This window comes from Excalfactoria chinensis, chromosome 2, assembly GCF_039878825.1.
Source record: "Excalfactoria chinensis isolate bCotChi1 chromosome 2, bCotChi1.hap2, whole genome shotgun sequence".
Taxonomy (NCBI): Eukaryota; Metazoa; Chordata; class Aves; order Galliformes; family Phasianidae; genus Excalfactoria; species Excalfactoria chinensis.
In genome coordinates, this window is record NC_092826.1 from 126,499,637 (window position 1) to 126,524,848 (window position 25,212).

General features: G+C 38.9%; 1 protein-coding gene across 2 annotated transcripts in view; it reads left to right on the forward strand.

Annotated features, from left to right (window-relative positions):
* The window catches only part of APBB1IP (amyloid beta precursor protein binding family B member 1 interacting protein), a 59,433-nt gene that overhangs the window by 19,698 nt on the left and 14,523 nt on the right, over window positions 1–25,212 (forward strand). Inside the window, exons 5-10 of one of the 2 annotated variants that reach the window (XM_072327493.1) lie at window positions 3,356–3,433; window positions 5,496–5,655; window positions 8,885–9,006; window positions 14,951–15,025; window positions 16,262–16,405; window positions 18,863–18,973. In XM_072327493.1, the coding sequence (XP_072183594.1) occupies window positions 3,356–3,433; window positions 5,496–5,655; window positions 8,885–9,006; window positions 14,951–15,025; window positions 16,262–16,405; window positions 18,863–18,973 (690 nt within the window). The remainder of the gene's footprint in view (window positions 1–3,355; window positions 3,434–5,495; window positions 5,656–8,884; window positions 9,007–14,950; window positions 15,026–16,261; window positions 16,406–18,862; window positions 18,974–25,212) is intronic. The other variant, XM_072327494.1, reaches the window with a different exon arrangement.

Here is a 25,212-nt window from a genome sequence, read left to right on the forward strand (position 1 = left end):
TCTTTGAGTATTCATGTGCAGATAAACTAGGGTTGAGAGGAGCTGTTTACACTTAGGGAATGGAAAGGTTTTAGGGAAAGTGAAAGGTACTCTGTCAGCTGGTGCAGAACTATACCAGTCAGTTTTACCTAAAACTGTGGGCAATTCATTGCAGCTTAAAAGCCTACACAAACTGAGTATGAATTACCTCATTATCACTGGTGCCTCTGCTTTTAGCCTAACACAGGAAAAAAAAAAAAAAAAATAGCAAAAGAAACAGAAAATTTGTTAGGAAGAGGACCTTGCTGAGGTATTTCACTGGATAAAGTTTCATTTTGTGTATAGGACTTTTTAGTACTTGGTGTGAAGAATGAAAATTGTAAACATGGGAAGATCTTCACTATTTTTCTATGTCTCAAAGATAATAGTTAACTTCTTATCTTAAAAGAGAATTAATATTTAAAAGAACAGCAACTAGACGATTCAGAAGCTGAAATCTATCATTTAACTAGTATTATTGATACAGAAGAGATGCTGTCAAGACAAGCTCTGTCTATTGTGTTACAAATACATCCCCATCTTGGTTTAGACTGGTGACCTTTAAGGAAGTACCAGATTTCTGAATAGTCTGATTTGGAAGCTGAGCAAGTACAGTCTGAAATGTTGATTGGTTAGGTGAGTTAAAGACTGGCCAAACTGACAGACTCAAGGGGTAATAAGTGGGATCAACTGTGGAGCTCGTCCTATTTAACATTTTCATCTGTGACCTGAATGACAACATCAAGAATCAACTGCAGGTACTCTCACTGAATAGGAGTTGATGCTCTTTGGCGGCCACATTGGAAATGGGAAGTGAGCTGAGGTATCAGGAGCATGGCCAGCAGATTGAAGGAGTCATTTGTTTCTTTTGGCAGTGGTGTGAAGCCACACCTGGAATATTGTAGCCCATTCTGAATGTGAGCATCTCCAACAGAGGTGCTTCTAGAACTTTCATGGGGACGTGAAGTGACGAGGACAGAATGATAGAGCTGTGCCTGTTGAGTCTGATAGCGGGGGGTAGGGAGTGGTGTAGCAAGAACCTGAAGTACCTGAAGGAAACTGTACAAAGCTGGTGGAGCCAAATTCCCTCACAGTAGTGGTAGACTGCACAACAAGGAGTAGCAGCTATGTTTTGTTGTTTTGTAGCTTCAGGTAGGACATTAGAAGAACTTTTTCATTCATTTCAGTGCTGGTGTAGCACTGAAACAGGTTACCCAAAGAGGTTACTGGTTCTCCATCTTCGGATTTTTTCCAAACTTTGCTGAGAAAACCAATAGCTGACCTGATATAATGGTGGTAACTGTCCTGCTTTGGGCAAGGAGTCAAACTACACACCTCCAGTGCTCTCTTCCAACCGACACTTGCATAATGTGATCTAAAGCTCACTGAAATCAACTCTGCTGTTCATTTCCATTCCTTCTGTCTTGTATTAAGCTTAGTTTTAAAGCCAGATCTCAGGTTGCTCTGCTGAAGCTTGTTCTCTGAAAACTCTTATCCTGCTTAGTGTGAGGGTCAAACAAGGTTTCTTGACTGAAAGGAAGTTGCACCTGCTAAACCCGACTGGAGTTCTAAATGCACAAATGCAGCTGAAACTCACCTCTGTCTTCCTCACTTAAAATGTTACTCTGAGACTGTGTGCTGAGTTGAATCTCTAGTAGCATTTCCTGGTCTCTTTCCAGATACAGGAAGAGAGCAGAGGGGGATGAAAACAGGAAACAGGGGCACTTCTGAGGAATCTATCTGCAATAGTGGTTTTCCTCATTACGGCACTGAATTTGCTTTCCATTGCAGTCCTTACCTCATTTTCTGGTTCAGACTGTGTTGAAATACTGATGTTGTTCTTGCTGTATGTCTTGCTGTCCATGCAGAAAATTACCTATAGGGCTATTAGACAAGTTGTAATGTGAATGATGGAGGTTATAAACATTTAAAATAAGCATGAAAAGACCTGATTTCAAGTTAATATGTGCTGTCTTTGTTAATGAGTATTTGCTTTGACATTAGATTTCTGCTTAACAGAATGATATGCCACTGTAAACAGAAAATTTTGTTTCATCAAAATCCACATGTCTAGCCAGGATTCTTGATAGGTGATTCCTGAACATTTCAAGGTTCACATTTTGTTATGGTTTTGTGTAGTCAAATGAGCACAGTGTTAATTATTCCCATTACATCTTTGATACTAAGTCTCATTTCTGTATCCTTTCGCTGTGACACAATTAAAAGGTATAGCATTTCTTTCAAAGAAGTGGAGAGCTGTCTCATGAGTTTCCATCAACTCTGACATTTAGTTTTAAAACTGTCTGTAAGCTAAATAAAGCTTCTACATTTTCAGTGATATTATCTGGATGACTTTTATGTGTTTCCATTTGAGGATCCAGAAAACACTGTGACAACATTATAAAGGGAGAACAAAATTTCTATCCTGTCAAAGCATTTCTTTAAAAGTGCTACCATTTTTATCTGGCAGCTTGTTTACTTTAAAAAAATTCCTATGTCTATATTGAGAAAGATGAAGGTTGTGAAACTTCCTCACCTTCTCAGGTGAGAAGTCTATTTGTTGCACAAATCTGTACAACGTGTGAACTCTGTTCAACAAAGGTCACATACAGCTGAAGCCTGAATTATACCTGCCTAAATTTCTAAGCAGAAAGTCTACCTGCACGGTGCTTGGACTGCTTTAGTTCAGATGCTTTTCCTGCTGCTTGCAGAGTAGTGTTTTTTGAGATGGTAAGAGGAAGACCACAGTGCAAGAGGCTGTTTACATTTCCCGTTCTGAACAGTGGAAGAACTGTGAAAGTCATTTCTATCCAACAGTTTCAGTTCAACCACAGAAGCTAGTTTGGGATTCTTGAAATTTCAGCATCTCTGAGCTGTAGGAGAAGAAAAGACATTTGTGAATTGATTGCCTGGCATTTACAGTGGAGGAATTGACATCAGTAAAGAGTCTTGAAGCTCTCTTTTTCGGGTTGCACATCTTATCTTATGTTTCTGATATTAGGGGTAACAGTGATAAAATAAAGGATCTTTAGTGCATCAAGAGGGATGTCGGTCAGACACATAGAACAGTCCCGTTTTCAAGCATTCCTGTATCATTTGAAGAACAGCTCATGTAAGGTCTCTATGACTAGAAAACAAAATGAAGAACTGAACTTATAAATCACAGCTTTGGTGGGAGGATTTTAATTCAAGAAAATTGGAGCTTCCCCATAACTATGAAGTTTCTCATGGTAATCCTTATGTTCTGGATATAAATAAGAGGAAACAACTCTTCTCAAGTGTATGTGAATTGCTGTCCTTACTTAACAAGTATAGGAATTATTTTGTGTCTTTTCAGGAAGAACAAGAGGCACGGGCTAAAGCTGACAAAATTAAACTTGCACTGGAGAAGCTGAAGGAAGCTAAAATTAAAAAGGTGAGCCTTAAAATAGTGAAATAAGAGCTACCAACTGACTATCTGTTATCATTATTCTCAGTAATGAAGATCTTGCTAAAAGCCATTATATTTTGTCTTTAACTTGAGACATCAACAAATATTCTATGGAACTCCTGCCTGTACTGAGGCCTGTGAGAATACTACCTTATTTCTAGGAGTACCAACCTTGCCCTCCACACCCCCCGGTGCTGGGGCAAAGCCCACAGTCCTAAAAGACTGCTTTAGTGAAAGTAGAAGTTACATAAAAGCATTGCTTACTCAGGCTGTGCTGATTCCAAAACTATTAAGCTTCTCTTCTAGATTGGATATGGCTTAAGCTAATCCCAGTTAAATTAGTGAGGATCTTCTTGCTAAATCATTTCATGGCAGTGCAGTAATGTACAAAAATTTAATTCAGACTTATTAGTTAAAAACCTTCCAGCCTATGTCTGTGTGGCACCACTGAGTGTCATTTAATATGCCTACTTTTCCTAAGCTAATGTTCCAGCTGAACTCCACAGAAGCTGCAGGTGTTCGATAGCTTTGAAAAATGGATGTAAAGGAAACAGGAATGGCCTTTCAGTCTTACTCAGGTAGGAGGTGTGAATCACAGGAGATCAGAGCCAGAAGGCTTTCCAAACAGAGTTGAAGCTTCCAGTAAATTTGAAGATGTCCAGGTTTAAGATGGTTCCCACAGAATACCATACACCCATGCACACTGTGTTCCTCCTGAGAAATCATACTGGGAGAATTTAATTGGGAGTGCCTTTGTAAACAAATACTGGTCACCTCCTTTTACTCGCAGTGCTGGCAATTTCCTTTGGGAGGAAACATTTGAAACTTTTTTTTTTTTTTTTTACTTTTTTTTTTTTTTTTTTTTCCCTGCAGACTGAGTATTTGGAAACGTTGGGTGGAAGTTAGACCTAATCTTGTGGCTATGTCACTATGCTGAAATCTCTGTGTCATTTTGGAACTCTCGGTTGCCTAAGTAATTGTCAGGAAGTCTAGTCTACTCTGTTTTACGAAAAATCGGAAGCTGTCTGCATGTTTCTGCCTGCAGTCAACTATAACCAGATAAAATTGCCTTTTTTTATCCCAGACGCATTTTAGATCATGCATGTACAGCATTTCTTTTTCTGGATTGCCTGTGCTGTGGCTTAGTTGATTAGTTTAGAGAAGATACTTAGAAAGGCTAAAATTAAGGAAAGTTCACTTTTTTGTTATATTTACTTTCACTTTTCAGATATAGTTTAGATATTTTTATTGGGGATCCTACCTCTCTGCTTCTGCATCAGCTTTAAAAGAGATTCTGTTGCACCAGAGACTCTCATACCCCCTTTATAAAAGGATCTATTCAAGCAAGATGGCATGGAAAAGTCCTCCCAACTCACCACTTTAATTCCAGGTTCTCTGTACAGATCCTACAGACAATTGTTATTCTACTTTCAGTACTAATAGAATATTTAAAGTACTTTGTTTGCAATATATTTGCAGTGCTTTATAAGGTTTTACATACTTCAGCATTTTCATGTTGTTGTTCCTCTCTGAAAAAGCACACACAGTTTCTTGCTTAACAAATGCTTCACAATATGAAGGAACAGTGATTGTCTTTCAGTTGATGTAGACAACTAAACTATTTGCTTATTGTTGATTCCAGGTTAGTCTTTTGGCTTTCCACATCTTCCATACCAGTAACTTTCATTAAAGACACTCTGTTCTTCTTGTATGTGGGTTCCCGATCAAGCATTTTCCTTAATTAGAGATACAGTAGATTTAGAAAAGAGATTAACTTCTGCTTTTTCTCCATAGCAATTTCAGCTTTCACGTAGTAATGCACAGGGTAAAGTTCAATTTCCTTTTTTGAAGAAAAGATCTTTATTTTGGCGGCAATATAATGTCAGAGCTTCCAATCTGTTTTATCCCCTCATCTCACTGTGAGACAGGGTGCCTTTGAATCAGTAATGACCTTCAGCCTTAATCTTTCTTATCTGTGTTAGCAGATTCAAGTTAGCCCATTACTTGCTTCTGAAATTAACTGAGCCTTCTGTGTCTCTGTCCTCAGCTTGTTGTCAAGGTGCACATGTATGATAACAGCACAAAGTCACTAATGGTGGATGAACGCCAGGTGACACGGGATGTTTTAGACAATCTCTTTGAGAAAACTCATTGTGACTGCAATGTGGACTGGTGTCTATATGAAGTCTATCCAGAGCTGCAAATTGGTAAGTTGTGTAGCAGTAGGGATAGTTCTGAGCATGTATTAAGTAGATACACTGCATCTTATGCTAATTTTGAAATGTAATAACATTTCTTCTGCCCATGTATCTGCTGGTATGGAAAATCCCATTCTAGAAGTTGGAGGATGCAGAAACATGCTTGGGACATTCTTTGTCTAAAATCAAGCTTTCCATTTGTCAGTGGTGCAGGCTGCAGAAGGCTCCTCACTCAGCACTATCTCCACTCTTCAGTTTTACAGAATCTGAAAGGGTCACATTAATTTTACTGTGTTTGTCAAGGTAGTGACCCAAACACACAAGTACTCAATTCTACTCTTTGAAGAGACAGTGCATTGCTGAATTGCTGCCAACAGACTGTTACGTACCAAACAAACACCATTGTTAAACAAGACTGAGAAGCTTTTCAGTCATCTCTGATGTTTTTCACTTCTGATGGTCATTTTTTTAAGCAATGTTGTGAACAGGATATTGCTCTTTTATGGGGGTGTTGTTCTGCTGATGATACATTATTGGTTAGGGAGTAAGCACCCAGCCCTCTCAGTTCCTAAGAAACAGCTGTGCAAAGCACGTACATTTCAGTTGCAGTATGAGGAGTTTTGTTTCAAAGATACTTCAATGTTTGATTAAGAATGGAGTATTCTTTCATTGTAAGTTAATTCAGAATTTTTTATTGTCTAGGCTGTGAGGGTATTTACATCAAAAGAAAATGGAAAGTTGCCACAACTTTCTTTAAGGGTAGCATTTGATGGAGAAACTGGAAATTGTCAAACAGGCTTTAGCATTCTTTGTTTACAGACTCCCAAAAATGCAAAAATACACAAAGAAAGGTAAATATCGATATTGCACTTTAACAGAGCCCCAGGAAAAATCAACCTGCTGAACTAAAGCAAAGAAATATAAAAAATAGCTGGAAAAAGCCTGACTGCTCATGAGCAAGGAGGTACTCCTCTGCTTGTGAGAACAAAAGAGGTAGTAACTGCCAGTCTGTTCTTTCTGCCCCATTAAGATGATGTGTGAAGCTGTATTGCTGCATTCTTTTGTACCAGCCTATCTTAATTAAGAAAAGACTAGAAATGGCATTAGACCTTAGTGGTGTCACAAATGTCACTCTGAATAGTTTTAAAGTGTTTTCTTATCCTAGACAGTTGCTTCCTCTGGTATGTTGAGACTTGGAGAAATGCACCTGAGCATTAGGATGACAACATATACTGTTATGCTATGAATATTACAGAGGATGCACTTGGGTTTCTTCATGATCTTGATGGACATTTTTAAATTCCTTATATCACAATTACAGACAGAAATAACAGGTAGAGCAACGTTACAATCACTGAAGTGAACAGACCAACAGACCTTTCCTTTAAAAGTAAAAATTACTGGTGTTGTTCACTTCCAGCTAAATCTGGGTGCTTTGCACTGTATTAATACAACAAGGAGTTATTCTCATAATGAGTAAGAACTATTTGAAAATCCAGGACAGAAGAATAGTAGGAAAGGAAATAAATCAGTAGCTTGTTCATAAAGGGGAAAAGTGTGAACTGCTGAGGCAGAGGTCTCTCACCAGGTCCAAATGGACTGGGAATGAAGCCTTACTGTTTGCAATTAAAGAATTTCCATATGGGTGCAATGGTACGCATTCTTTTTTCTGCTTCCACTGCATAACAAAGTTAGTGCTAAATAAAAAATGATGAAAGTATTAAATTCTCCCACCTTCCTCCTTCTATTCACCTCTCTTTGGCACTCCCAGTATAATCACAGCAAGTGAGTAAGTTTTCTGTTATGACTTAGAATCATTTTGCATTTATCCTGGAAGACATTTACCCTTCAAAAGTTTACTTGGGTTTAAAATCTACATTAATGAATGCCACTATTTTAATACATATTTAATGTAATGCATTATGTAATGTATATGTATGTTGTGTATTTATTAAATTTATTTTTATATATTTTTAAATTTATTTTTATAATTTATTAAATATATAAGCATTTTCTACATTGCAAAATATCAACTGTTAAATAAAAAGTATTGTGGTTGCTTGTGTGTTAACAGCTACTGTGTACTTGTGAACTGGCCCTGAAACCAATCCCAATTTGTGTTATTTTTAATTCACAAAATTTAGTCATGCTGGAACATACTGACCTCTTTTCCAAAGTAGCAAGAAATGCTACAGGAAGTCTATAAAATATATGCTATCATCTCCTCATACACTGTGCCAGCCAGCCTAGGCCACTGAAATATGTAATCATCAAAAACTGCTGAGGTGGGGATACAGTTGTTCCCAGGGAACTCCAACTTGAAAAATGAGAGCTGGTTGAATTCCCTGCCTGGATACTGAATTTGTCGATGAATTTAGTTTGAGTCCTTTCAAAATTACCTGTCAAATTATGCTGAATTCCTTTTCCTTCCAAAGGGCTTTCTGTGCCTGTTCAGTTGCTTTATATGTGAAACCCCAGAAGGAGAGATCAAACATTTCCTAACCTCAGCTTGCCTGGTGGCTTTTCTGGGTGGAGGCTCTGAGTTCACATCAGTTCAAAAAGGGAGAGATCTGACATTATGTCACTACATATCCAATGAGATTAACTGCTGAGATGCTGAGTGAAACAGTAAATCTTCACATCAGTGTAGTCTGCCTCCCTATTTCCTTTGTTTTTAATACAGTTGCCTGAAACAAAAGATTTTAGTTTCAGCACATCCAATTTTTTTCCTGGTGAGAGAAAGCTCTCTCTTTTCTTTTTTATTTCAGTGAGTAAAATGATGTGGAAATAAATTGTTAGGGTTTTTTTCTCCAATTCGATAGCTCTGGTGAGAAAACGTTCTCCAGTCATACTAAAACAAAACAAAACAAAACAAACAAACAAAAAACAAACCAATAAGAAATAAAAGCTAACAAACACGAAGGGCACTGAGAGACATGAATGTAACCATCCACTCCTACCTGATCACTCTTTCCCTCCTTTGCAGTCTTAGGGCAACAGCAGAGAATGCAGGAGAACTCCAAGTCATGCAAGAGCTGCTTAAGACTTCTTCTGTAGCTGATTTGCACTTCCACATGGTGCTATTTTCATATGGATTTGCTCACTTCTGTGCAGTGGAAAAAAGTGCCAATTCTAAATGAACATCAGATAATGATTACATTCTGACATAGGAATTTCTACAGCCTCAGGAGGAGGGAGAGTCTGTATGACTTACATTACCTTTTTTTTGTGTCTCCAGAACGGTTTTTTGAAGACCATGAGAATGTTGTTGAAGTGTTATCAGACTGGACTCGAGACAGTGAGAATAAGATTCTATTTTTGGAAAAAAGTGAAAAGTATGCTTTGTTTAAAAATCCGCAGGTAAGATGACACAGTATGTGGATAGTGATGTAATTTTGTCTTTGTGCTGCCTATTGCGTTACTAATTTGCTTTCAGCTCTGTTCTAAATCAGTTATTTCAGCTGAGTTCTAAATTAGAGATAACTAAATGTGTGTTTTTTGGAAAAATTAAAATACTGAATGCAGGGATTTGAAAGCCCGTGCTTTCTGTTCTTTCCTGATACAGCTTTGAAATCAGGGGTAAAAAGGAAAAAGAAAAAAAGATGTGTGCACTTCACCACTGGAACAGGCTGTTGAGATGGCAGATCTGCAGAAACTCAGCCTTTGTAATCACTGTGGTTTCCACCAGTGTTTCTACCAGTACTGCCTTGAAGGTCCTGTTTAAGTCAGTTATGTGTGAAAATTCATAAGGAGTATACTGAGTACTAAAGGGAATTATCTATATTTCATTTAGACTGGGAAAGGGAACCGAGTAAACAGTGTCCGTTCTGTGTGCACTAACTTTGCAAAATGAGGATCTGTATTTCACATAGATTTATTCACAAATCATTTCTTTCCTGTATTATGTGGTTGAAACCATGTTTACAAATAGCTTAGAACATACATACAAGTGATGGATTCTGTCCTGACCCTGTTAGCTCATTGAGCATCTGGCTTGATCCTGAGGGCAGCAAGAACAAAATGAGAAATTCAGCATTGCTGAAAAAATAAATACACAATTTGGCAGCAAATCTCACCAAGGCACCCATTAGGAAGATTTTTTAGAGTGAGACAGTGTTTCATGTAAAATCTGCAGAGGGAAAGTGCATAAGAACTATCCACAGCCAGGGAAAGAAAACTTACACTACAGTGTATATAGATCAGTGTTGATTTTTATTAATATGAAGCAGCAAAGCACAGTTTGAAAGTAAAACACACTTGATGACTCAAAATGTCGTACTTACTACTGCACATAAACATACTTAACAGCAGAGGTTCAGTTGTACATTGTAGTGATGTTAGCTGTGGCTTAGGGCAGGGCCTCCTGGGAAGTAAGTCTTTGATGGAGTTTCCAGGTATTTTGGTTGCCGTGACCTTTCAAACATGACCTAAGCCAAAAGCAGAGTATGAGTCTTAAGTCTGCCCTTCTCAGGACACACTGAGCTTGATCTGGACGTGTGTAGTCTTTGAGCTTTTGCATCTCTATGATATGCTCAAAAATGAATGGCCTAAGGAGACTGTATCAGCTGTGGCTATCATACTATTAAAATACTATGTCAGTAATAAAGTCTAACCATCTGTCAGGCTCAGTAAATTCAAACACTGTGGGACGTGCAAAATAGTACAGTCATATCGACAGTTAGTCTTTTTGACAGAAGATAGGCAGTATTACACAGACAGAGCTCATGAAGCATGGTAAAATATAGATGTATAGCGGAGTTTGGTTGAAAGGGCCATTCAGTGATCATCTCTGTGTGCCTGACCTCTGCAGAGCAAACCAGAAGTTAAAGCATATTTTGAGGATATTGTTCTAATGTCTCTTTGAACACTTATTTTATTACATATGATACATGATCTGGTCTGAGTCCCTGAAAAAGTAAACCAAATGGAAGTAGGTGCTGAGTTGGTGTGTGGGGAAGGTTGGGGAGGGCAGCGCATGGGATTACATAACAAACTACTTATGGAAATTATGGTATAACCACCGAGAAACTGAAATCCAGTGCTCTGATACAGTATTCTCAGTACCTTCAGCCTCATCCCCCTCGCTCAGACTACCTCAGTGCTGCTTCATTCTGTGAATACAGAAATTGTAGAATGTTTTTCTTTTATATGAGAAGTGATAATGCAGCAGCAGCAGGATTCCTTGTGTTATTCTTACTTAGTGCTTATTCTGTCAGAGGTTATCTGTAGAGATCTGTAGCTTGCAGATGTTTTCTCTGGGGGGAAACAAACAAACAAACAAACAACAAGAACAACAACAAAAGCAAAAGAAACAAATCCCAAAGGTGCTCAGGTTCATACAGTTTGTTCATAGACAAATTAGTGATGCTAAGTTTTAATCACATGAAATTATTTTTAAAAATCTAGCTATAAAAACTTCCAGCTCTTTTCCTAAAAAATGTGGGCCTCCAGAGAATGTCCATTACCTGTGCTAATATTGTTTCTTTCTGCAAGCTAGCCTATCTATCTGGTGTAGATTGAAAACCAATAAACTAAACATTTCATTTTTGAAGGAGTAGATGAGGTTTTGGAATGCGGGGCCTATCTGCTATGTCTGTGCTAGCAACATGCTAGCTAATGCCATTGGCTGTTCTTGGAGATTGCCATCTTGTCATTCCTCTCTAACATTTAACTACAGCTTTGTTCCAGAAAACAATTTTTGAAGTCTGTCTTTGGAACACATTTTGGAAGAAACATTTGCAAAATCCTCAGGTCTCCCCCTTCTTCACTGTGACAGACACTTCTGCTGCTTCTTCGTTGTGTTATAATTCACCCTGCAGGGAATTCACAGCAAAAGACTATTCCATTATGGGCATCAGTGATTCATCTATAGAGATGGAACGTCGTGAGTCCATGACTAAAGAGTGAAACAAAAATATATACTGGTACATATACAGATAAAGAAAACCTTTGTGCTATAGGAAAGGCAGTGCTTTCTCATGCAGTTGAGTGATGCACTGCGTGATGCTGTACTGGACTCTTGAAGAGGAAGATCATCAAATTTCAAGACTATTTATTTTTTCAAAAAGTTCAAGGAATTATTATTAACTAATAGAGACTAACGTGGGAAGTGTTTTTGCTTCACTGAAACAGTGAACGTGTGCGTTCTTTCTGTAATTTCTGTAATTTTGAGACATTATTCAGGAAAATGTATAGAGATCTGGGTGCAGTAAGCGCTTCATGCTTCTGCTCCCACATTTATAAGCCAAAAGCAAGAGATATGCCCTCCAATGGAAAATACACTGAACTGAATGAGGTTTTTACTTCCTCAAAGCAATATTAAACAGCACAAGGAGACACAGTAAGAAGTTGTAATATCTTTCATAGCTAGACATCTGTAATGAGCTTCACTCTTGAATATTCATTTTGAAGTCAGTGAAACTGGACTGGTATCCACCAGTTGACACTTGTGACCACTTTGACCAAGCTTTAAGAATCATGGGTTTTGTTGTGTTTTTTTCTTTGATTGGTTTGGTTTGGTTTAGTTTGGTGTTTTGTTTTTTCTCCATTGTTGCCTCAGGAAGGAAACATAAAATAGTGGCAGAAACCATTCAGAGTGCTGGCAAAGGCAGAAAGAAACAGAAGTGAGGAAAGGGAAGTGTTTTTTACTGCTCCCCCAGTCTTTAGTAACCTTAGCTTCATTCTCATTCAAGTTGAAGACACTGCATGGATTAATATTGTTCTGCCTTGGGACAGTAGCATAAGCAAACTTTGCACAGTTGGTTTTACTGGTGTCCAGTTTTGGGTCCCTCACTGCCAGAAAGACATTGAGGCCCTGAAGCATGTTCAAAGAAGAGCAACAAAGCTGGTAAGGGGTCTGGAGCGCAGGCCTTATGAGGAGCTGCTGAAGGAGCTGGGATCGTTCAGTCTGGAGAAGAGGAGGCTCAGGGGAGACCTCATTGCTCTCTATAACTACCTGAAGGGAGGTTGTAGTGAGCTGGGGGTTGGCATCTTCTCTCATGTAACTGGTGATAGGACTAGAGGGAATGGCTTCAAGCTGTGCCAAGGGATGCTCAGTCTGGACATTAGGAAATACTTCTCTGAAAGGGTGGTCAGGCAGCATCCATTTTCATAGTCCAAACTTAACAAAGAAAATCTATTGGCAGAGTGTGTCTTTATTATATTCACTTATGTGGATATTTCTTATGTTATCTATGTAAGAGGATGAATCCATCCTGTTAACTAAGCTTAGCTAAAACTTGCTCTATTGAGAGAAAGACAGTGTCTTTTGAAGTAAAAGTTAATTCTCTAATTTGTAGTCATATGCTGAGAGCTACCCTGTTGCCACTTCTTGTTCCATTAAGACATGACATACCAAGCCAAACATGCTTTTCTCAGTGGTGTCCTCAGCCAGGCAAAAGCTTGCCTTTTATCATGACCTTTGACTACTGGACTTGGAATGACCTCTTGTGGACACATGTGGTTGCCTCCCATGGGATGAATGCTTCTGATCAAAAATAGGAGACCACACAGTGGTAAAATAAGTACAGTGTACAGTCTGCTTCTCGGGTCTTCAACCACTGACAAATAAAAAGCACCATGCCCTCCCAAATGCTCTCAGATTTCAGGGCCAAGACATAAAGGAGGTAATCAGTAATAAATGAAATTTGTATTGACAGGTGAAAGATGACAGTGTACATCTGTGTAACGTTGGTTTATGAAAAAACAGCCTTGTTAGAGATCCTGCGTGGATAATATTACAAACTTTCTGTCTTTACCACTGATAGTCAGTGCTGGGTGGTCTGTGTTTCTGCTAAATAATTGCCAGATGCTTGAATATGAATCAGTTGTAATCAGAGGAGCTTTGTTTTCCTATTACCAGTGTGCTGGGGACTTGACTGAGCCAGATGAATACTCTCCCCACTCACAGTAGAGTTGCTGACTCAGGCTTTGTTGAGACAAAATGTACTTACCTCGATAAATTGTCCAGGTGTATGTTAGGGGTTTCTACGGTTTCTTTACATTGATCAGTAAGAAAAGAAAGCTTTTAGCTTGCAAGTCTCTCTGCTTTCTGCATCTATACCCAAGCCAGAGGCCCAACCCAGCTTAACACTGAGTTTCTGTTCATATCTTCATCAGTGCAGAAGTGTGTGCCCACATCAAGCCAGTATGCTGTGATAAGGCCTTGTAGGAAGCGCTGTTGTAAACACACGGGGGTCTTGGCTACAGCAGCTAACGACGGTATCTTTCTCCTAGTGGGTTGAGTGGGGGATTGTTATTCACTCAGACTTGTGGTTTTGGGCTTCACTGGTAGGCATCGCTGTATGAATTACACTGAGAACACACTTACAAGCAGATTTTGTTTTGAGTTGTTTTGTACTTTCTTTCTGCTATGAATAATGTTTTCTGATGTAGTCATGCAGCTGTAGTGTAAAATATGCTTGCATACCTTCATCCCTGGAGTCAAAGTATATGTAGGTAGTCTGGAGCCAACCAAGTTCTGCTGCATATCCTACAGAAAAATATTTATGTATTTCCTAGCCTGTCAGTGGCACTGAATGTTAGAAGTCTCCTTTGTTCGTACCATGGACTTGGCATCTGCATAAGCTAAATTGCAGGGTGACTCACTTTCTCCTGTCCCCTATCTCACTTAATGTGAATTTTTAATACAGCAGCTTTTTCGAGAACTGCCCTTGAGGTCATCCACTCCTCTTCCTCTTCCTCTCATGGTGTTCCTCCAAAAGCCATCTGCTGTGGGGCTTGCATTCTGGCAGTCTGCTGTTCACCACGCTGCTTGAAAATGGTGTAGTTACATGTGAAGGCAGGGTTTCATTTCAGATAAACTTTGTTGCTATTAATATAGTATGATGGCAGGGTACTGCTTGTTTGATTCACATTGTGTAGAAACAGTGTATTCCTTAATATATATATTTGTCTTTTGATAAGGCTTTGCTTATTCTTTGTTGTTTTCTGTCCATGTAAATACATTGCACTTTTGTTTAGCAGGTGATGAAACACAAGAGCTTTGAGCATTATAATTCTGACCACAGATCCAAGTGCTACTTGATGCATGGCATAACTCCTTGACCTATCTGTTTACTTTCTGCAGGCAGCTGGTGTCTGTGCTTTTGAATTGCCTTCAAAATGAAGAATTAAAACTCTTTAGCAGGCAACTGTGGTTAACAACAGGTGCATATGGACACTTCTTATTGGCCTGCATATTCAGTATCAGAAGACTGAAAAACTATTGAATGGGTTTTAGAAATCTGATTCTTTGTATTGATACATTTTTAAAGAACATGAATTTTGTTTATGTCTTAATCAGAATTTCTACCTGGCAAACAAAGGGAAGAATGAAAGCAAAGAAATGAATGACAAAAGCAAAGAAGCTTTACTGGAGGTAAGCCAGCTTGCTAGGCTGATAATGGAAAGGCCAACAAAACTGCCACCAACTGTATCTGCTCTGTAATAACAGTGTTCAATTCTTTGTGGGCAAAAGTGTAGCAACAGGAAGTTCTGTGATGGTTGGTAATAGCAGCTTTGTGTCTCAGGTTTGGTATTTGGCTTTGTCTCTACATCTGCTGTTTACCACTAAAAATGCTTATTTTATCTTCTCTCAGAGAAATGAAGTGATGGAGAAACATGTTTGTTTAGCGTTTCTATGACAAGTAATGACACAATACCAACCAAGAAAAGCAATGTTATACAACTACCAATAAAATAAACTGTGCCACACCCTTAGGTCAGCCTTTGTGGCTTTCTATTAGTAAGACTGATCAGTAGCAAACAATTATATTTTGTGCTAAAAAAAGATATACTTCTCACTACCCCAAATCATGAGCTGTGCTGCAAGAGAAGAAGAACCTCTGCACTTTTTCAGCAAGACTGTTTAGTCTGTTGCCTTTCTTGCTGAAGTTGTATGCTTTGAGAGAGGGAAATGCAGAGTTGTGTGAAAGTTACATGAAAGAGTACCACAGTTTTACTGGTAAGCATTGTGGGTTGGGTAAAAATTCAGGAAAGATGCCTTTCCTGGGTGCCTGAGGATTCTCTTTTTAAAATTAGTACAGCAAATGTCAACCAGATTAAGTCCTGGGAAATTCTGTTAGGTGTGTTGACATCAAAGATTGCCCAACAGTGGGTCCCTCCAGAAAGCAATGAAGTGTATTTCTTTAAACAGTGTAGTAAATTCTAGCATGTATTTATAAGTGAAAGTGATGACTGGTGTTTGGGCTTTTTTCTAAGTGATTTCTGAAGATTATCTTGGCAAGTGTATTTCTCTACAGAATTTGTAGATAGAGCAACAGAGAAATAAAAGCATTCTGTCTTATTGCATCCACTTGGTGCATCCATGTCAAAATCTTCTGTAGTTGTTTACATATCACCCTTTGGAGAACAGAGGGTTTGAACGTCTTCTTTTCCAGTGTGAGCACCCAGTTTGTATGGCTGAGTTATTACTTGAGCTTGGAAAAGTTTCCTGCCTAAGGTGTTTATCCCCCTGGTAACTGCATTCCTCATGTTAATATGTTCACTAACACAGGAAATGTCTTTATTTTTCAAGTGAGCATTTTTCTACTGTTTATTAATAGGGTAATACTTAAATCCATTTATTTTGTGTTATATTATTCTTGTTGCACAGGAAAACTTCTGTGGGGCATCTGTCATTGTGCCAGAGCTTGAAGGGGCTCTTTATTTAAAAGAAGATGGAAAAAAGTCCTGGAAGAGGCGTTATTTTCTTCTGCGAGCTTCTGGAATTTATTATGTACCCAAAGGAAAAACCAAGGTCAGGAAGGCAAATAATCCTTTTAGGAGTAAAACAATTAACAGAGGTGAAAGTGAAGAACTCCCAAGATGGCGTATAAGAGCACTGGTGCATCTGAGACAGTACTCTTTTATTGTTTTATTGTTTTTATTTTTGTTTTATTTTTAAATTTGACTGCACCACTTGTGCAAATATTAGAATGTAGTCACCGAATCCTGTCACGTTTCCCTCCTTCTGATTTCCATGGAGAGATAAAAGCATTAAAGAAATAACACTCCACCGGAAATCAGCAGGGGGAAGAAAAACAGCTCAGCGTTCTTCAGTTGGTGTTATGCTGCCAAAGTACTTCACTGTTACATGAGTTCCCCATGGAAGAATATTTTTAAAGTTCTGAACTAATTTCTTATAAAAAAAAAGTGGAATCTGACTCTGTAGGTTACCAACTTCCTGTGCCAAAAACCAGCATGCAGAAATGGCGTACATTCTTTTCCTACAATGATTTTTAGCTAGAGAATGTTGTGCTTTTTAGAACTGTGTTTTGAGTTGAAAGAAGTAAGGCAGCAGCTTCCACCTGACAGAACTGAATTGCTGACATGAAGTATTGCTAAGTATTTAAAGAGTATGTATTGCCAACACTGGAGAAGCAAGGGAGTCCTGAGCATATTGTGTTTGAGGGAGGCTGGCTTCTGATTTCCACAGGATGAGATGGAATGGCAGCTTCTGGGGCTACTGAGTTGTTTGGCGCTTTTTTTTTTTTTATTATTATTCTGAAAAACATTTCTGTTACCACCTGCAGCTCTGCTTATACTTCGCATTTGAGAATTCTGATGCTGATGTCAGAGTTTTACTGTTACAATTTTTTCTGTTAAACTTAACTCTTCCATTTCCTGACTAGATTAAAAGGAAAGAAAAAACAATTGATAGCACTTAAAGAAAGTGCTGCCGCTCCAGTGATCTGTGCTTGTAACCAGATCTCAGTGAAGTATGGATCTAGATTACCTCACTACCTTTGCAGCAATTTATTGTGACTTTATCTGACCCTGAGATAAGAGTTTTCCATCCTCCAGTTTTCTTGTGCACACACAACTTTCTATCAATCAGGGCTAATAATTCTATTTGGAAGTCACTTGAAGTAGAGTACAAGGACAGTCACATGAAAAGTCCATGCGAGGCATTTCCTGATAGCCTCCTTCCATCAATAGCCAGCATCAAGTTTAGATGGTATAAAGAATGTTCCTGCGACTTGATGCAGTCATTCAGTTGTGGGTAAACCTATCCCATTCAAAAATGTGCTGCTAATGAATAAGGCCACAAAACAGCAGAAACAAAATTATTGAGGCAATTTTGAAACGTTTATGTTTATGTTAGTTATATTTTTTTGTCTGATCACATTAACATTGAAGAAATACTAGCAGTAAGTGACTTTGTCTCTTGCATGAAAATAACAAATGCATTTGTGTTGGTCTTAATTGCCATGACCTGATTCCTAAAGGAAAGGAGCAACTCCTTATTATACCATGTGGATTTGAGCATGTTTGGGAACTTGCAGTGATGGAAAATCATAAGTTTATACAGTCAGTGACAAAATCCTTGACATGAACTTCAGGGAAGAGGGGGGAGAAGTCATGTCTACATACCATGTGGAGTGTTTTCTCATTAAAAATCTTACTTGCAAACTCAGTTTCTAAATGTGCTAGCATATATTAACCCAACTCAAGGGCATATTGTAGTGAAAGTAACAATAAAAACGAAAACAGCATAGAAGAGACATCACATGTGGAAGTATAACCCCATTCTTAGGAGTAGGGAGGGTTTACTTTTTCACAATTTCCTGATTTCTCAGTTTAGCCAACAGTGACTGTATGATACGGCTGTTCTTGTATATCCACTCAAAGTGTTGCAAAAGGCACGCTTTGTATGCAGAATTCTGAACAGAAATGTGTGCCAGTAACAGAAACCTTGTTACTTAAGCAACATACTGTGGTAAACAGAACAATAGCAGTGCCAGAAAACTGGATAAAATTCAAAGTAAAACAGATGAAATGTGTTTTTATTTCCTAATGAGAGCTTATATCTGTTACATGTATCAAAGAGAGTCAAACTCCCAAATCAGTTTAAAACCCAAAACCATCATTCTCAGAATTATAAGGGTGTGGTTGCATGATCTGTATGTATTTTACAAGTTGTTTTTTTCTGTGGTCTTCTGTTTGTTTTTTAGCCAGAAGCCAAAATCTCCACACAAAGCAGTAAAGTGTAGAAAAGCAACATGTTGTACTGTTATATGTTGACCCTCTACCAAATGTTTAATAATTCACACTCTTAAAATCAATCCGTCTTCAGTCAATTTTATGAGTTAAAAAAAAAAATAAATAAAAATAAAAAGCATCAGCTTTCATATACTTGAAAATAGTCCCTTAATGAGTGTCATATCTACAGTTAATTTGTTCTAACAATGTTGTGCTTGGTTTTCATTTATAGACATCCCGGGATCTGATGTGCTTCATTCAGTTTGAGAATATGAACGTTTATTACGGTTCTCAACACAAAGTGAAATACAAGGCACCTACAGACTACTGCTTTGTCTTAAAGGTAATGTACAAGAAAAATAAGTTCTGCAAAGGTCATACGCAAATTATTGCAAATTCAAAACTATTTAAGTTTCAAGCTCCAAAGAGCCTTATGAGATTAAGAAAAAAAAAAAAACAAAAAATGTGATTTTTCGGAATGTATTCTCTTTTTCATTTCATTCTTGATCAGCAACATATCTTTACAGTCCTCTGAACTGTAGGGATTGGTAGGCCTATGATGTATATCTACACTCTATCTGTAAACTTTTCTTCAAAACAAAACTGAATGTGTTTCTGGTGACCTCTCAGGTGACTGAGCACATCTGGTCAAATGACTAATGAGGCAATTGTATGGTGAGAAGACTGGCAGTCCCTAATGCTGACCTTACGACCGCTTTTATGTCTGCTTTTTATTTGCAGTGTAGTTGTACCTGTTGAATAGTCTGTTGATGTGAAATCTTGCTGAATAGATATCTTAGGTGGCACGTTTTATTGCAAAGCTACTTGTAGAGTCTGGGCAAAAGACACTGTTCATGCAGTCATGAGTTTATTGCTGTCAAAGTAAGAATCACACAGGTGCCTCCCAAGGTAGTAACACTGCAGATAGGCTGGGAACTCGCTGTTTATTTCCTGAACAGGAAAGCCCATGCTTTTCACATAATTCAGGTGAAGTTTAAAATGAAGCCTTGAGGCTGCAGTAATTAGGGCTTGTTTGTTATGGGTTTTAGAATACAGTGGAATTACTGTGTATGAAATAGAAGATAATATTGTTGGTTCTTCTCTGTTTAAGGGCCTGCGTTGCAAGCAAGATACTAAAAAACACAGTATCTTCCTGTCTCAGAAGGAAGGTACAGGAAGCATTCACATCATAAGTTGCTTATATTACCACATTGCTGTCTGTAGCTGCACATTTTCAACGTTTTTTTGGTTCAGCTTTCTACTAGCCTAATTTACAGAAGGTGAAGCAGAAGTGGTTTATAGACTCAGACTTGTTTTCCATAGCACACATAGATAATTAACAGTGCTGGAAAGTTTTAATACTTAAGTTCCCTATAAAATGATCAGGGTAAAAACAAACAAGTAACATCCATTGTCTTCCTCTGTAAAATAGGGATGGTCTGAAAAATTAAACTTGTAATGAAACAAAACAAAACAAAACAGAAAAAAACAAACAGAAAAGAGGAGGTAATTTTAAAAAGAAGGGAAAATAGAATTTCAAAACTTTTGAGACCATATTTGTATCTACCTGTCTACCTATGATTTCGTTACAAGAGTCAGTTCAAAACAGATATCTGATCAAAGGAGTATCTGACTAATTCAAAAATAGTTATTCACTTCTATTCAGATGAGAATAGTAGCGTGACTTTTGAGGTGTACATAGCAATACATTTAAACTGTTCACAATGGGTGAGAAAACTTTCTGGATTTATTGCCATCTTTTGTGAAAAGAGGGATATTATAAATAAGATCTTAAAAAAAAAGTTACTAGGCTGAAATACTTGCTTAATTGGGTGTGTGACATTAGCATTAGCACCTTACCTTCAGCATGAAATGTGAAGAACATCAAGAATCACAGAATCATACAGGTTGGAAGGGACCACCAGAGATCACTGAGTCCAACTCCCCTGCCAAAGCAGGTTCCCTACACCAGGTCGCACAGGTAGGCATCCAGGCAGGTCTTGAATATCTCCAGAGAAAGAGACTCCACAAGCCTTACCAGGGCAGAGTAGAGTGGGAGGATCACCTCCCTTGACCTGCTGGACACGCTCTTTCTAATGCACCCCAGTATGCCATTGGCCTTTTTGGCCTCAAGGGCACACTGCTGGCTCATGGCCAACCTGTCGTCCACCAGGACACCCAGGTCCCTCTCAGCAGAGTTCCTCTCCATCAGGTCATCCCCCAGCCTGTACTGGTGTATGCAATTATTTCTCCCCAGGTGCAAGACTCTACACTTGCTTTTGTTAAACCTCATCCAGTTTCTTACTGACCAGTTCTCCAGCCTGTCCAGGTCTCACTGAATGGCAGCACAGCCTTCAGGTGTGTCAGCCAATCCTCCCAACATCATATCATCAGCAAACATGCTGAGGGTGGCCACTATCCCCTCATCAAGGTCATTGATGAAGATTTTGAACAAGACCAGACCCAGCAACGACCCCTGGGGAACACCGCTATTTACAGGTCTCCAACCGGACTCTGCACCACCAGTGATGACCCTCCATGGTCTCCCAGTCAGCTAGTTCTCAACTCACCTCACTGTCCACTTGTCTATCCCACACTTCCTCAGCTTTGTTGTAAGGATGGAGACAGTAAGTAAGGAGACAGTATCAAATGCCTTGCTGAGACCAAGATAGACTACATCCACTGCTCTCCACTCATCCACCCAGCCAGGGACAACATCACAGAAGGCTACCAGGTTGGTCGAGCATGACCTCCCCTTGGTGAACCCATACTGACTACTCCTGATAACCTTTTCTTCCAATTGTCTGGAGATTGCAAGAGGTCACTAAGGAGTTTTTTGTATAACAGGCTTGTAAATGTATGAAACATACCTAGCAAAAGTGTTTGCTCTGATGCTTCTTAAATGTGTTTGCAGTATACTAGAGGAAACATCATATTAATGAGATCATTATATCCAAGCAATTCTGCTTTGTGATGAATACATTATGTTATGCAGATTGTTCTTCCTTTTAATTCCCATAAGTCAGCATTTGGTAGATTTGTGACTGAATCAGTTTCAGACTTGGTTTCTACTATCAGTTCTCTTGCAGTGACTGACGTTGCTAAGGAAGTATAAGTAAGTTTTGGTATCTTCAAATCTGTTATTTTAAAAGTGAAAGCCTCTCACTTGGAATGGCTCTCTTAGAGTGATGATATGAAGAGTTTCATATTTCTGTGCTGTAATTCAAGTTCATTTTATACCATTTTGAAGACTTTCAGCTGAGATGAGTTCTGTCATATTGTTCTCTTCAGTTGGAGCTGAGGATATAATACAGTTTGAGGTCTGTGGACTGAAGGAAGGAACAAAGTTGAATGTTGATCTTTCTTGTTGGTTGTTTGGTGACACAGAAGTGTGTAGAGAAGGACACAAAGTCATTTATTGCACTTAGTCGCATTTTGTTTCTCTCTATTTTCACGTGGAAGTCTGCCAGAATATTTCCCTTGCTTGGGAGACACCTGTTCTGAGATGTCTGAGGAAAGCAAACCATCATCCTTGAGATACTTCTCATCCCTCTGTATTTCAAGGATGAAGTTCTCAGTATGGAATAACAATACGTGGGCATACTGGTTCAGTGAGCAACAGATGTAATAGGTAGACATTTGTCTTCATTTTGCTTCTAACCTGGTAATTCTGAAGGAATGTGCATGCTCAGCTCAATCTAATCCAGACAGAAATTCCTTCACAGATCTTCTATTCCCCAGAGTGTGTCTTAGGGCAGTGAGGTCTGCAGAGGTTCTCTTCCAGTTCCTTGTTTGTGTTGGCAGCAGGAGAAGATTATCTTTAGAGCAAGTGGAGGAAAGTCATTGGAAGGGCAGCAGCCACAGCCCATACTAGATGTTCACTGCAAATGGCTGTGAATCAACGGAGATATTCACATTTTGGAAAACAGATAAATCCATAGTCTTTAATGGCTTCAGCAACCTGTAACATCAGTCAAAATATTTTTGAATAACAACATACTACTGCATTTTACATAGGATTGTTGCCTACTGAGGATTCTGAGTAGGAACCACTCTCATATCAGTGAGCAGTAATCAGCCAAGTTACTACTTCTGCTGTATTTCAAACTTAGTAAAAGAAACTGCTCAGCTTACAGGAAAGAACCCAGCTTATACTTTATAGTGCAGGACAAATACAGGGACTTAGCAACTTCAGCAGTATCTTGCTTCTGTGCTTGGTGGAAGATTCTGCTAAATTTTAAACCAGACACAATCTTCCTGATTTGAGCATTGAGCTGTAAAGCTACTGTATTTATTTCTGGCCCTACTGGTTAAGTTTACTTGCTTTCTTACTGAAAGAGAAAGAGAAATGTTGTTCTTTCATTCAGAGGGCAGCAAATGTGAAGTGGTCAGACCTGGGGTTGAATGTGACCTCATGCTTGAAGGAAGCATCCCTTCTTTTCCTTTAGCCCCTGTTTGTATGAGACCTCTTAACAAATAACTGGTCTAAAACTGGTAACATTTGTACTTGCCTCCATAGATCCTATCTCATATTATCTGGCAGAAAAGATAGAATATTTCTTTTGATTAGCTCACAGCCTTTGTCATTTATGTGTGTTTGTGGAGGGAAGAGTCCTCAAGAGATACTATGAGAATGAGCACAGCATTCCTGTCATTTTTTGCAGTGAAGAAGAGCACTGTAACTAATGTTAAACACAACTAACACTAGTAACTTTTTGATTAGGTTTTAATTAGAATGATGAGATCTCCCAGATTGTCTGATACTGCCCTGAACTACATGGGCTTTTTCCACGGTGTCTCCATGGCATTTCTTTGAATACATTGAATACACCTTGATCTCTTTAAAACAGGATGTGGGCTTTTTCTCTAGTTTCTTTGTAGGCTAACAGCCAGATGAGGGGCTCAGATATACAGTGAGCCTTTGATTTTAGTGCCTGTCCCAGTTAATACACACAACATGTGCCCAGTCACAAAGCCTATGAGCAGGTAGCTCCCTATGTCTTGGTGTTTACACATTTGCTTGTTTTTAATCCAGCCCTCTAATTTTAACTTTAGTGGTTCATACCTGAGTTAATTAGCTGATGCCAGATAGGGTACAATTGCTATTGTAACAACAAGGAGGCCGTGCACATCATGGGTAGATTGCTTTGATACTTAAAACAGAAGCCAGTATAGATTTTGCAGCCTCTGATGTTGTACCTAGATAAGGTATCTCGAACTAGCTCATATATGTGTTCTGAGCTGCAGATCTATTCTGTAAGTTGATGCGTATTGTTGCATATGCTGTAGCTCAGGCTTAAAATGCAGAACTTTTTGTTTATCCCTTAATTATCAAGACTCTAAGGAGATGACAGGAAAAAGGATGGTGCACCAGAACCAACTCAAAAGCATATTACATTGACCATCAGCTAAAGACAGTGCACTTTGCTGAACATAAAAGGGGGTTTCTTTTCAGAACCACTCGGGAGACAGCTGCAGCAACTGAACAAAGCAGCTATTTCCTCCCACCAGGTCCTTTAAGGCAGCGGAAAGCCCAGCTGGGAGCAACTGAAAAGTACAGCTGGCTCAGGTCTGTCAGAGAGGGGGGTCACCTTTGGCTGTTCCTGAGCAGCAAACCAGAACAAATGTGGCTAGGTCCCCAGGATGGGAGCATGGCCTGGCACAGAAGCTCCGGTGGACTTGGCTTTTGAGAATCATTAGGTGTTGGAGCAACTACAACACTGGAAGTCTGTGATGTTTCCTAGTAGCTACTTGGCCTGTATGGATTGTTCTATGCTGGTCCCTCAAAGTCCTATTCATAAAACACGCAAACCAAAAGACAAACCCCTCAGCATACTGAAAATAGAGTTTCTGAACTTCACCCATTCTCTTCATGGCTGTCTGCAGCCCCACAGAGAGCGTTAGACATGGCCAGAGAGAAGCAGAGAGGGAAGAGAAACATCCCTCCTTAACAGAAAAAATAGTCTTCCACTCTGTGCACAGCAGGCATGCTAGTTGGAGCTATTTGGTTCCTCACATTATCCTTTGTGTTTACAAAACCCAGCCTTTAAACGTGGATTCCCAATAGGTCTTCGCTTTCACTGTCTACTATGTTATCTGGGGAATGCTGTGGAAATAGATAAGAGTTTTGTGATTGATTTTGTATTCTGAAGTTGAAAGCCCTCAAAACCAAGAGATTGCACCATGGAGGAAGGAGTCTGTTCATCTTCCTCCTAACAGCATCCATTGCACTGGGCAGAAATTCTGGCATAATCTGTATTTTGTGCAGTATGTGTGTGTGCACCAATCCAGGAGCTGGTTTTGTCACACCATATTGAAAAATCTTTCAAAGCAGACAAATAGCAAGGTAATCTATATGCAAATTTGCTGGTTTAGTCAGTCTGCTGTGCCTGTGACAAAGAGTGGATTTAATTATAGTTTATTGGTGCTGGTTGTGCTTGAGTAATCTGGAGGTAATGGTGCATTATACTGAATTAATCTAGGATGAAAAAAATTGGTTTCCTGGGGATAAACGGAGACAAAGGCAAATCATCTTCTATTTCCACAGCTGGGTACATTTTCCTGTGCAGTCTGAGCAGCTAA